Below are 13,711 nucleotides of genomic sequence, written 5' to 3'. Positions count from 1 at the left end.
GAATTTAAAACCAGCCTAGCTGAAATAAAACTCTCAACAGGACAGATAGGAGATAAAGTCAAAGATATTTCCCATACAAACAAGCAAGCAAACAAAAAGATTAAAAAGTCAGAATAGAAGATTAGATTAGGATCTGTTGGGAGGTATAACTTCAAGCTAACAGAGGTTCCAGAAAAAGAAAACAGAGAAAATGGATAAGGCGAAATTGTCAAAGAAATAATACAAGAAAAGTATACAGAACTTTTAACATGAATTTCCATATTCTATTCCTCAAGTTCCAATACAATAAATGGGAAAAAAATGCCCACAGAAAGCTCATTATTGTGAAAGTTTCAAATACCAGGGGTAAAAAGAAATTATAAAAGTTTTCAGAGCAGGGAAAAAAGTCGATTACAAAGGAGTAACAATCAAATTGTATGAATGGAGACTCGGGAAGAGTAAGACAAAAGGGCTTTGGTATTATTTTTACAGGAATTTTTACAAACACTAATTATGTCATAATAAATATACATAAGTAAATACATGAATAAAATTACAAAAACAAATTTACTGAACCCTCACTACATGCTAGTGTAATGCTCACTACAATTTTAACTAAAATGTATTAACTCATTTAACTCCCCTAATTCTATGAGGAAGACACTATTAAGCGTGGTCTTTTAAAAACTACATGATACTGGGGCGCCTGGGTGGCTCAGTTGGTTGAGCCTCCGACTTCGGCTCAGGTCATGATCTCAGTTTGTGAGTTCGAGCCCCGCATCGGGCTCTGTGCTGACAGCTCAGAGCCTGGAGCCTGCTTCGGATTCTGTGTCTCCCTCTCTCTCTGCCCGTCCCCTGCTCACACTGTCTCTCTCTGTCAAAAAAAAAAAAACACAAAAAACAAACAAACAAAAAACTACATGATACTGTCTCTTAACTTTAAAAGGAATATTAATTTTTAAAAAGAAGAAAATACTGTTGTAATGCTCCCTACCTGCCCAATCTGTTCCCAGATCAACCATGGTTGATTAAAAATTCTGTCTTGGTCAATCAGGAGGAAGGGAGAAGAGGAGTAGGAGATGACAGTTGAGGGTATCTGCTGCTAGTATTTTAAATATTCATCATATGAAAGTACTTTATGCTATGTATTTGTGATTTGCAATTAGAAGGTCCATATAGTAGATTCCTGGGTTTAAATGCATTAACTTCCACCAAAAGAACTAATGCACTTACATCATATAACCAACATATATTTGGGCAAAGAATAAAGCATCTATACCTTTCATTAAAGTTAAAAACAGAATAGCTGTCTCTTTTCTAAATTACTGTCATCTAAGCCCTTCACACTCTTAAGTCTTAAAAAGGAAATTTTCCTAGATAACTCCTAGTCATTTACATGACTATTAAACATACTGATAGGACAAAAAAAAAAAACACAAAACAAAAAACACATCGTACCCCTTTACTCACTTGTCTTACTCTCTCATCTTTACCTTATATTATTCATGACATAATGATACTTGAACATTTCCATTTGAAGATCTTCTGTAGGAGTTAGCTTCATTCAGTTTCCTATTTGTGCTGTCCTATACTTAAAAGAATTTCTGTCTTGAGGATGGAATTGGGGGGCCGGAAGTAGAATACCCTTGGGACTACTAAACTGCTATACAATAATGCAGCCGCTCCTAAGACCTCAGACCACTGCTTCAAAGCTCCTCCTACGGCACTGGACCTCCTGGATCATTTGCTGTTGTCCGGCCCAGCCTGACAGTTCCTATCTCTCAAATACCCAGCTCCCCACTTTCTGCCTGTTGACTTCTTGGCGGCCGTTTTCTCGTTTTATTTTGTCTTGGTTTGAGGTTTTGGTTGGCAGGTGGTACCTGCAGCCACCTTTAAGGTCCTGGCCTCGATGGCAGCATCATCTGTATCTTCCCAACAGCTAGGTGACCAACCCCTGGGCTGCCCGCCTGGCCTAGGTCTCAGTCTCACTCACAGGAGGTCCCCGTCTGGGGCCGCAGAGCTCACGCTGCCACAACCTCCGATGTCCGGTGTCACAGGGGCCCACAGTCCCCAGCGCACCGAGCATGACTGTCACACGTCCCCTCCCCGAGCTCAGGTGGAACACCTGGGGGCCCTACCCTCCAGCGTCACCTTCGGGGCAGCCCCAGAGCGCGCACGCGCTCACGCACCTACCGTTTCCTTAGCAGCCGCCACGGGGATGGGAATCAGCCCCCGGCCGCGGGGCGGATCCTCCGGCTCTGAGGCCGAGCTCTCCGAGGGGCGCTCGAGGGCGGGTGTCCAGGCGGAGTCGGCCCTAGGGTCCCCGTACAGCTGGTAGCACACGAGGCCGACCAGACCCCCGCCGGCTGCCGCCGCGATGCTCAGCTCCCCCCAGCGCCTCCGCCGCCTCCAAGCCGCCTCAGCCACAGCCCCCTCTTCCTCCTCCCGGCAGGAGAAGGGCCGGCCAGGCGGGCCCGGGGCTATGCCCGCCGGCCGCCCCCACGCCCCTGGGAAGGGATGGTGAGGGGAGGGCGGAGGCGGGAGCCGCGGCGGCGGCCACAGGAGCCTCCGCAGTGCAGCCATTGCGGGAGCTGCCCGCACCAGAACTAGGAGCGGGCGGGAGAGGAGGGCGGGGGGGCGCCGAAACCTCGCGAGAAGTCGGTGTGCGGAGGTTCGATGCTGCCCGAGAGCGACCCCTACAAACGTGCGGCCTGGGGTACCCTGTAGGGGGCCTTCAGCTGGGGCGACCGGGGGGTCTCCGGCCGCGAGATGCCGGCGAAGGGGGCGGATCCCGCCTACTCCTCCGCCCGGCACTCGGGTCTCCACCCCGCAGTCACAAATAACTGCGCCTGCCCCCCGGCAGCACCTGACTGCGCGAGAACCCAACACCGCAGGCTACGGCCAAGTCAGCAGAACTTAAAAGAGCCCTCGTGGGCGAGGGTGTCCAGGCGTCCTTCCGCTACCTTGGCCCTTTGCCTTGGCACGCCGGGGTGGGTCTTGGATCGTCGGTAGCACCCCTCGGAGAAAGTCAAGGCCCCTGACAGGTCACGAAGAATTTGCAGTTGCACCTTCAGGTGTAAAATAAAAAAGAAGCGTGGCTCAAGTCGTCAAGATGGCAGGTTAAGTCAAAGGCTGTTTTGACTACACGATGACAGATTCTGGACTTTTAATGGGGGGAATGCTAACGATTTTTAGTTAGGGTTAATAGGTGTTGTTGTTGTTTTTTAAACATTACCATACCTTAATCCAACAAATCAGAAGTGTCTTGAAAAATACCCTTTTGTGAGGAGGCTGTTGGTATAAATATAAAAGAATAAGTGTGATTGTGTCATCTATTTTTGTTAATTGCTATACAAGTTGGTTTGCTACACTGGCAGTGTCACTATTGTGAGAAAGTGTATGTGACATTCTCATCACTTCCTCGCCCCTGGGCCCAATTTTGGCAGGCTGAGTAATGCTAGCTGTGGTCTCTAGACTCTGGAATGGTGCCAGGATCCCTTAAAATATTCTGGGTCTAAGGGTGTAAATGACAAAATCCAGTTGTCTCAATTGAACTGCAGTCCAAAGGGAATTAGATCAGTTGATTCAGGCAATTCTTATAAAGACTAAGGGCAAACAAAATGAGATTTTCTGACACAAAGCCTGCTATTTCCATTTCCCATGAACCCCTTGCCTATAAGTAATCCATAAGATACACCTCAGTTATATCTTGTTTTAATGCAGGCTAATGGAATTTTCTTAAAGTCACTAAACAGAAAAATCCTCTGTAGCAGATGAACAAAAACATGCTTATGTTAGGATGCTATCACGTTATGTTTCTTTTACTTCTATCCTGTAGTTCTTCAATAATGCTGTGAGGAAGGCTCAGTGCCTCCTTGTATTATCACCAAGATTCCTTCAATTCCTGCCTTCTCTGAATTTTGGGAAATTTTAGTATTCCTAAAGAAACATTTACTCTGTGGATATATAACACAGTTCTTTTTCTGGCATTGTTTACTTTGAACTGAACACAATTTCCGGATTTCCTCATAAATTTCCAACAGGGCCTAATGGCAGAATTCTTGGACAGACTGATGAATTTTTATTGCCTGCATATTAAAAGCCGAAGAGCTCTAAGGGGAATTAAGGTGGTAACACAGTAGCATCATATTACAGATCAGGAAAATGACAGAAAGTCTCCATCTACGCACTTCAAGTACGCATATATGTTCTTTCTAGCTCAAATAAATTTAATATAGCCCCTGCAAGTCATTTCTCTGGCTAGAAACCAAGTTCCGCTGTGAGAGGTGCTGGATTTAGGTTTGTCAAGTATCTGCAGGGCTTTGGATAGAGCTCTCTCTGTATGCAAAAATTATTCTGTTTATAACTGTCCACAATACTTTCCCTCGAAAAGCAAAATTTCTTTTTTTTAAGTTTATATATGTATTTTGAGAGAGAGAGCACGAGTGGAGTGGGGGCAGAGAGAGAAGGAGAGAGAATTCCAAAAGGGCTCTGAACTGCCAGTGCAGAGCCCGACACGGGGTTCAAACTTATGAACTGAGAGGTCATGACCTGAACCAAAATCCAGAGTCAGACGATGAACCAACTGAGCCACCCAGGTGCCCCTCTTCAAATTTTGTCAATTCTCCTGCACGTTAATGATATCCAAAGATGTCCCTACTCCACAGTGAGAGTCTACACATTCAAAAAAACATTCATTTATGTTCACTATGGTCTAAGCAGAAAGAAATGTTCTGAAGCATTTTTAAATGTTTACAACAGCAGGGATCAAGCCAAAAGAAGGTTTTTCAAGGAAGCATATTTATCAATATAGAGTGATAAACTAGCCAGCAAAAGATTTGGACTCTTGATTTTGCTGTCTCAGTAATATAACCTTATAATGCTTTGGAAGACACAGTTTCCTATACAATAATAGAATTGAATAGGTGATCACCTTCCAAGCTCATGGTCCGAATTAACCAAAATGCTCCAAGCATACCAGTAAAGCATATATAAATACTTCAGAGCATTTTTCACATGTCATTTCTCTTTTCAAAACCTACAACTGCCCTACAATTGCTTTACTACTTCCCTATTAAAATTCCATACTATCACCTAGTTATTTTAACTTTTCACTACTTTTTAAATTGCAAAAAATGAGTGACTTTTACATTTTGGAAATGTGAACTTTAAGTGTAATATGTGTCATGCCTAGGCAGAAATGTCTTGCTTAACAAAACTCCTATTAAAATATTCCTCTCACCTTATGTTACTCACTCTGAACACTGAAATCTTGACTAGTTAAAAAAAGGAGCAGTTTTATCTAAGGTTCTACATCGGGGCATACGAGCCCCCTACCAGCAGGTGCACTCAATTCCGACAGAGGGAAGCTACCAGCCAAAGAGCAAAGCTTCAGGAAGTCCCTTGTCTCTTGGGAAAGTTGTCATACATATTGTCCCCATCTTCAGGTACAATTAACAAATTTAAAGGAGAAAGTGGTGGGAGAGATGTGTTTTCTGGGGTCACAGTGTTTTCTTGGTCTTTGGTCTTCATGGGGCTAGCCACTAGGAGTCTGGAACTCCATTCTTCAGCATCCAGTGCTATGAAAACAAATGACCCAAGTCACTAAGGGTCTGTTTTTTCTTTTGACTATCTTCTACCCCCAAAGACAAACTGACAGCGTTTTGTCCCCTGTTTTCCCCCTTGGTCTAAACTAAGCTGTGTCTACGTTCTATTAGGCCAGAGCATGTATTTAGTCCAGCTGCTGGCACAGAGTAGGGCCTCAATAAATGTTTATTAAATGAAGAAGGGAATTTTTTATCGTTGTAGGGGGAAGAGGCCAAGATGGAAAGGCAATTCAGAAGACAAGGAAATAAAGTACTTCATCGGAGGCTAAAGGAGCTGATAAACCAAGTTGCATATCTGGAAATACAATTAATGCAAACAGAAGACCGAAAGGAGAAAGCAAGGGGTTGGCAAGGAAGGATCAGAGATAGAGTGTGGTTGTGGAGAAGGGTTGATTTGGGAATAATAAATTTTGTGATTTGAAGTCCTCCTTGTACATATCATATTTTGGCATAATCCTGCTGGACTTCAAGCCTTAAAGCAACAGGGTTCCATCAGATTCTTTTGGTCTTCTGAGGAATCCCAGCACGATCCATGGCTGAAGGTCAGTGAATTGACCTTGATACTTCCTTTCCTTTTTGTTATTACAGATCTCACTGGTGACAACAACCAAGCTGTCAGTTGTACACATTTAAGTTCTTAACTTTAAGACAAGAAATAAGCCCACTTTGACTATTATATCTGTCCAGGCTGATTTATATAGTTTCTGACTTTATATGATTTCCAGGGTCTTTGCCAAGTGTCTCACTGTTCAATTCTTGCTGTTTTTGTCCTCCATTGGGTGGCAAGAACTTGTTTTCTTATATATTTGGGAAACAAGGAATAGCCGCTCAGACCTGCTATTAGCAAAGCCTTCTCGTGCCTGAAAATAAGTGAGGCCTTTCTCAGTTGCCCCATAGTCATTTCCATGCCTTATAGTGATCGAAACTTCTCTGCCCATTAAAAGCTGTCTTCTGAAAGAGAATACCCTCAGAGCAATATAATGACCATCCATTACACAAGCATGACTAATAATACAATCTTTCTAAAACTGTTGGCAGTAACTACAAGAGTTGAACACATGTATACCCTATCACCCATTAATTTCACTCATAGGTGAAACACTCAACAGAAATAAATATTTATTTGTACCCAAAGACACATAGAGAGATAGTAGTAAGGGGCCAAAGACTAAAACGTCTCCACATGTTTATCAACAGTGGCCTAGATATGGTTTCTATCTTTATTTTTTATTTTTATTATTTTTTGGATTTGGTTTTTAAAAGTGTGGTGTTTTCAAACACAACTGAATGCTATGTAGCAGTGGAAATTACTGAGCGGCCACTACATGCATTCATGTCGATGAGTTTCACAAACAGAAAGTTGAGTCAAAGAAGGTGAGCACAAAAGATTCAAGTATATTATTCCATTTATAATGTTCAAAAACAATAACAATATATACATATACATACATACACACACGTGGTATAAGAAATCATGATAGTGGTTTCCTCTGATGCAGAGAAGTAACTAGAAAATGGCTAAGTGGGATTCTGGAGTTCTGTTCATATTTTATTTCTTGATCTTGATGCAGAGTAGACAGTGTTTTCACCCTGAAAATTCATAAATCTGTCTACTTATAATTTGTATATACTTTTAATGCGTCTTATACTTCAATAAAAAGTTTATATGAAATAAAAAGTAGATTTTCTTCCTAATGCTCTTACATGAATGTGTTATATACTAGAGGACTGGCTCAATTATGAAGGGTTGATTGAAGAGTTGGAAATTAATGGAAAAGGTAGATAATTTTGATATAGCCTGAAGAGATTTAACCAAGGAGTATCTTACTAAAAGGCTTTTAGTGCCTGAAAACCTTTAAGAAGATGCTCAGTAGATATTTTCCTTATTTGCTAAGAAAATACCAAAACAAGAACTTTAAGCCACAACTCAGTGTTTTACCTTCTTTGACTTATAACACTTTCTCCTGTACAATGTCCATATGGACAGACCCAGTAGGTATCTGGTGGTACAACCACTATATACCCTTGTCTCTGGCTCTGATCCCAAACTGTCAGGTGTTGGATGGGAAATTGCTGAAAGGGCAGATAACCAAACAGAAGGGCAGCCTTCAGAACAGATGGGAAGATCAACACCAAGAGGGGACCATCAGAGAAATCAAATATAGCATAAAGTAAGTCCATATACATACATACAGAAGCTTAGTGAGATGGCAAACCAGTTTCATTTCTTGCCAAAGCCAATCGATTGGTATTGCTTATGCAGAACACTGTGCTGAGCAAAATTTTCAGATCAGGGCCAGAATTCACAGGAAGAAGTACGTTGGTAAATGAATATGTCTGTGCAAAGCAGGCTATCAGATTGGGCTGAGCTGTGTTATGGGACCACCTTGGTTTCCTTGCAACTCTCTAATCAGAGAAGACAGTATAAATAATAGAACAGAAAAAGTGGAAAATGTTTAAATGTTTCTGTAATATGCATGTGAACATTTTATATTTGCCCTTGAAAGATTTAGCAGCCTGAAAAGAATGTAGAGATAGATTGATCTGGAAAGTTTGTAAACTTATAAAGTTCTTAGGGGTAGGCTGGGGAGTACCGACTGGAAACTGTCAAAAGAAATCTGATATAGAAACCCCCCAATACAAAGTAAATAACAGCAGAATGTTTCCAGCTGAACATAGGAGGGTGTTCAGACGTTGTGAACTTAAAGCCTCCTTCTAAACTCCCATAGCCAGGCCTGAAACATTTCTGTAAAATCTTAAACCTTAAAAACCACTAAAATGTCTGCAGTTTTAACTTTTTTCTGATGAAGAAATTGAGAGACTGTCAGTTAAAGAATCTTCTCTGGGTCACACAATCAGGACTTGCACCTTGATATTCTGCCCTACATCTATATAGTTTCTATACTGGAATCAGAAACAGAATTTGAAACAGTTTATTTTTTTTAAGGCACATTAACTTGCAAGAAATACAAAGAAATGTCACTAGTTCAAATAAAGACATATTTTTAGGATAAAATCATATCGCCCCAGGGAAAAGTGGTATTGAGTCTCAGGAAGTATGGTAACTAAATCAGCTCTAGAGACCTATGTAGTGAGACCTACGTGGTCCACTGCTATGAACATGAGTAGTACATTGTCATAAAGAATTTCCACTATACACATAGAAAGATATAATAGCTATAGAAAAATAATTGGGAAGTGATAAGTGTTTAGTACTTGTTACCTTTGATTTAATACAATGTATCTAATTGTAAGTTTATATATTTTAATTTTTAATAATGTCTCGACCTCTAACAACTGGCTCACTAAATTCCCGAAAATTTAATAATCAGTTCTATCGAGCTGGATAGTTCTATCAAGCTGGATTCGGCACACTAGTAGTGGGCACCTAATGATGACCACATCCGTTAGCGTGTTTGGGAGTTTTGAAGACCGATGTTTCACACAGAAGGAAACACCATGAATAGGACATAAGACTAAGCCAAAGAAAGAAAAAAAAAAAAGTTGAATTAAAAATTTACCTTTAGCCACAAACAGCAAATTAATTGACCCATGTTTTAGCCAGTAGGGGTTAACAACTTTCCTTCCCTTCTTGGGGTTATTAATTGGTTTCAGTCAACCTATATAAAGATATTACTATGGAATTATTTTTACTCTTTGCAATTAATTATATTTGCTGTTCCAAAGACTTGAAGTTGAAGAATCATCCTGGGTCTGGATGGCAACAACTGACTACCCAGAACCAGCTGGAGACCACTTTTCTTTTTTAAATTGAATATAATTGACACACAACGTTCCATTAGTTTCAGTATACAACATAGTGATTGGACAAGTCTGTATGCTATGCTGCGCCCATCACAAGTGTAGCAACCATCTGTCACATCCAATGCTATGCCATTGACTGTATTTTCCATGCTGTACCTCTTAGCTCCATGGCTTATTTATTCCATAACTAGAAACCTGTCTCTCTGCCCCCATTTGCCAATTTTGTCCATCCCCCCTCCCTGCCCCTCTGGCAACCGTCAGATTATTTGGGTGGAGGTTACTCTTTGTTCTTTTTTGGAAGGGAGGAGGTGGAGACCACTCTTGAGCTGAGTCTGCAACTCTCCAGTTAAAACGCTGTGCATTTAACAGCTGATACCCAGTAAGAATCAGCTCTGATCTTACCAGCTAATTAGATCTTGCTTTATGTTAATGTTAATCTTCAGGTTTGATCAAAATATATTATTTCAAATTTACAATACAGTAATATAATACATCTAAAGAATACCTAATATTTATTGCACTTAAAATTTATATTTTGTCCACAGGAAGGTAGTGATACTTAAGCCAAAGTAATCAAGTGATTTAGGTCACCATGCAATATCTTTTTCTGTTAAAATAAATCAGTGTGCCTCAAACACTGGAGACTGATCTAAAAACTAAAAGTCTGAAAATATGGGTGTTCATAAGTTCCTTGGCAACTGAAGCATATCAAAACTCTTGCCCTTTGGAAAGGATTGCAATTTTTTCAAGATTGTTGCAAACATTCTGTTCAGGAACCTGTAAACCTCAGACCACCACATCAAGGGAAATGAAATGAACCTTTCACTTGATGATAAGACTTTGTAGAAAACCACTCCATGAGCTGCTCTAACATCATCATGCAGGTGCATGGGTCTCCTTCAACAAATTATTCCAGATTAAGTAGGTCTGTTCCTCCATCCTTCCAGTGTCATGTAAGGAAACCATATTTGATTAGAATTTTATTGTGTGTGGTATTTGTTTCAGGGCATATGCTTTGATCAAAACCTATGTAGTGGAGACCTGTGTTCTATGATATCTAGAATTAATCATTGACCTCTTGACTCTGGCTAACTATAATAATTACACGGATTTATTAAACATCTATGTGCCTGTGAAGAGTTTGTCCCTAGAGTGAATTTTAAATAAAGAGAAACATCAAATGATGATGACAACAGTGTGTGAAACTCAAAGTCATTATCCAACCCATGCACTTTTTCAAACTGAAAATGAACCATATGAAGAAGGATGAACTAAAAGTCAGGGTAATAGAGCAACTCGTCATTAAGTCTTTTAAAAGTGAAAACAAATGAGAAATGAATTTCAGAACATTTTGTGAATGCTCCTTTCTTCTTATTTCCAAGTCTGCAGATGAAAATTAATTTTCTTCTAACCTTTTTCTGATAACTATGAAGGACTCCTATGACATCCAGCTAGAAGAGGCCATGTTAAAACATGGAACTAGAGCCTTGGAAGAGAGGCCTTAAAGGTGGTAACTGACCATGACACAGCTTTGCATTGAAATTTAGTTGAGCTTTAAATGTGATATTAATTTAAAAAAATCATACTTTGAAAGACAGTTTACATATGCTGTAAGTGGATTATGTTAGAGACAAAAATAGTAAGTCACATATAATGGGAACTTGCAGATACATCTACAGAAATTATGTTTAAGGGAATTTCAGAAGTTGGAATCTCACGTATACAGAAAAATATCATTATCTACATATTTCTTTTGATAAAATGTCAGTGTTTGAGTTTCATCATTAGAACCTTTCTTACCTTCTTTGAAGTTCTGGTTTCAAGAAAAGGAGAATTAAAAAAAATTTTTTTTAATGTTTATTTATTTTTGACAGAGAGAGAGACAGAGCATGAGCAGGGGAGGGGCAGAGAGAGAGAGGGAGACTCAGAATCTGAAGCAGGCTCCAGGCTCTGAGCTGTCAGCACAGAGCCCGACAGGGGGCTTGAACCACAGACCGCGAGATGATGACCTGAGCTGGAGTGGGACACTCAACTGACTGAGCCACCCAGGCACTCCAAGAAGAGAATTTAAATGATTTAAAGAGAGGGGCGTCTGGGTGACTCAGTCAGTTAAGCATCTGACTTTGGCTCAGGTCATGATCTCATGGTTCGGTTTGTGAGTTTGAGCCCTTGTTGGGCTCTGAGCCTGGATCTTGCTTCAGATTCTGCGTCTTCTCTCTCTGTTCCTCCTCCTCTCATGCTCTGTCTCTATCTCTCAAAAATAAGTAAACGTTAAAAATTTTTTTTAATGATTTGAAGAGAGAGGTTTGTGAAAATTAATCTTTACAGCAAAGCTACTGAATTTTCTTTTTCAATTAAATTTTACCTTGAAACTTGGATAACAATCATAAAATGTTAGATTGAATGGGACCATAGAGATAATTTAGTCTAAGGCCTGAGTGTTAGAGAGGAGGAAACTGTTTGGGTCATGCCTTACTGGGACATATTTCCGGATCTGGCTTCTGTCCGCTTCTCCTCCTTTCTTCGGCATTTCCTAACAGGACTCTGATTAGGTGTAACTTCTTCTAAATGCTTCCCAGTTCCAAGGCCAGTTTAGCCTAACCTGCTATGTGCTTTCAACGAAGTACTCTGAACTTCCTCCTCATAGTATCATTGTTATACTGTTTTCCTTTACTTGTTTACATCAGCCAGCTAGACCATAAGCAGCAGGAAGATAGAGATTGGGTTTTGCCTTTTACCAAACACAGACAGTACCTGTTGTGTAGTAAGAACTTATATATTTTTTGGGTGCCTAGGTGGCTCAGTCGGTTAAGCGTCCAACTCTTGACTTTGGCTCAGCTCATGATTCCGGGGTTGTGGGATCAAGCCTCAGGCTGCTTGGAATTCCCTCTCTCTCTTTCCCTCTGCCCCTTTCATGTTCATGCTCTATCTTAAAATAAACACACTTAGAAAAAGAACATATATTTTTTAATGAAAGACAAATACTTGTTTTTATAAAATTACAAAAAAATCCATGCAAATTTAACATGAATAGAGGTTCTTTCTTTAGGATAATAAAGAATAAAGGTATGAATTAAATTATTGGTGCGGGTGCCTGGGTGGTTCAGTTGGTTAAGCGTCCGACTCTTGATTATGGTTCAGGTCATGATCCCAGGATCGTGGGATCCCTCAGTGTGGAGGCTTCTCGGGATCCTCTCTCTTTCTCCTTCTGCCCTCTCCTCTGCTTGCATTCTCTCTCTCTCTCTCTCAAATTAAAAAAAAAGTAAAAAAAAAATTATTGGTCAACATTCAGAAAAACAGGCCAATAAACTAGGTTCAATGATTGTCCTGAAAAAAACATTCCGGTTGTTACAGCTCATTAGTATTTACATTGATAACTTTGAGGAAATAGTCGTGGATCTGAGTTTACTGAAGTCAATCATAAAAGGCTGCCGTCCGAACTTTTCATCTCTTATTTCCAAAACCCACAGGAAGGCTATTTGCTGCTGTGATCGTGTGTTTTGGGTGTAGATTCTGACACACGCAGGTTTAAGGGTGTTAAAATTCTCAAAGAACTGTTGTTCTTACTTGTCTGGTATGACAGCAACCTACTCGCAACGTAGTTGTTCCTTGCCATTTACTCAACTCTGCTCCCTGTCCTTGAACTCCTTCTCAATTTCATCGCCAGCTAGAAACTTATAGCCTTGTTCGCAAGAATAGCCGGAGTCAAATAGTTTCAGCGTCAACACTTCACGGGTTCCTGACAGCTGTACAGTATGTGCTGAGCTGCATTTTATTCCTGCTAAGATTATTGACACCTTCACAGTTTTTCTGTGTTTTTTTTTTTTTTTTTTTTTTTTTTTATCTTCGCCAATGACACGCTCGTTATAATTGTGCCGTTTTCTGTTTTCATTTTTTGGAAGGGAGACTTGCAGGAGGAATTTACCAACAGTATGACTAGAAGCTGAAGTGAAACTTGGCAGCATTCATTCTTGTCTATCAAGGTCCCTGTTGGCCTTACCAAGGGTCTCGCAGCGTGTGTACCCACACCGTCCTCTAGTGGCTGACCCCATGGGAGACCAGCTGCCTCTCTGCCACTGTGGTGAGAACGGTCCTTTCCCTCAGGGCATGGGTTTATGAGCAGAGATTATTATTTCTTAGGATAAAGAATATTTCTCCTAGCGTGCTCGTGTTTTCTAACAGCCAAATTAAATTTTACACCATTGAATATACATTCTATGACTTAGAAGCTCTCAGGGGAAAATATAAAAATTAATTAAAACATCTAAGCAAGTCCTTCATGTTTTATGGAGAAATCTTCAGGTGTATATATCCATCAACCAATAGATATTTATCAAGTCTAAAAAAATATGCTAGGTGCT

The 13,711-nt window shown here is 40.5% G+C and overlaps 1 protein-coding gene across 4 annotated transcripts in view; it reads right to left on the bottom strand.

The window, feature by feature from the left end:
- The window catches only part of MICU3 (mitochondrial calcium uptake 3), a 110,995-nt gene extending 108,239 nt beyond the window's left edge, over window positions 1-2,756 (bottom strand). Inside the window, exon 1 of one of the 4 annotated variants that reach the window (XR_009615879.3) lies at window positions 2,173-2,756. Coding sequence is in view for 2 of the 4 variants with exons in the window: in XM_060653079.3 (XP_060509062.1) it covers window positions 2,173-2,562 (390 nt within the window). In the remaining 2 variants the exon portion in view is untranslated. Of the gene's footprint in view, window positions 1-1,472; window positions 2,078-2,172 lie in introns of those variants that run through there. The other 3 variants (XM_060653079.3, XM_060653081.3, XM_060653084.3) reach the window with 3 other exon arrangements.
- Between the last annotated feature and the right edge of the window lie 10,955 nt (window positions 2,757-13,711).

The sequence above is a fragment of the Panthera onca genome, chromosome B1 (assembly GCF_046562875.1).
Source record: "Panthera onca isolate mPanOnc1 chromosome B1, mPanOnc1 haplotype 2, whole genome shotgun sequence".
Classification (NCBI taxonomy): Eukaryota; Metazoa; Chordata; class Mammalia; order Carnivora; family Felidae; genus Panthera; species Panthera onca.
This window is presented reverse-complemented; position numbering and strand designations above follow the sequence as displayed.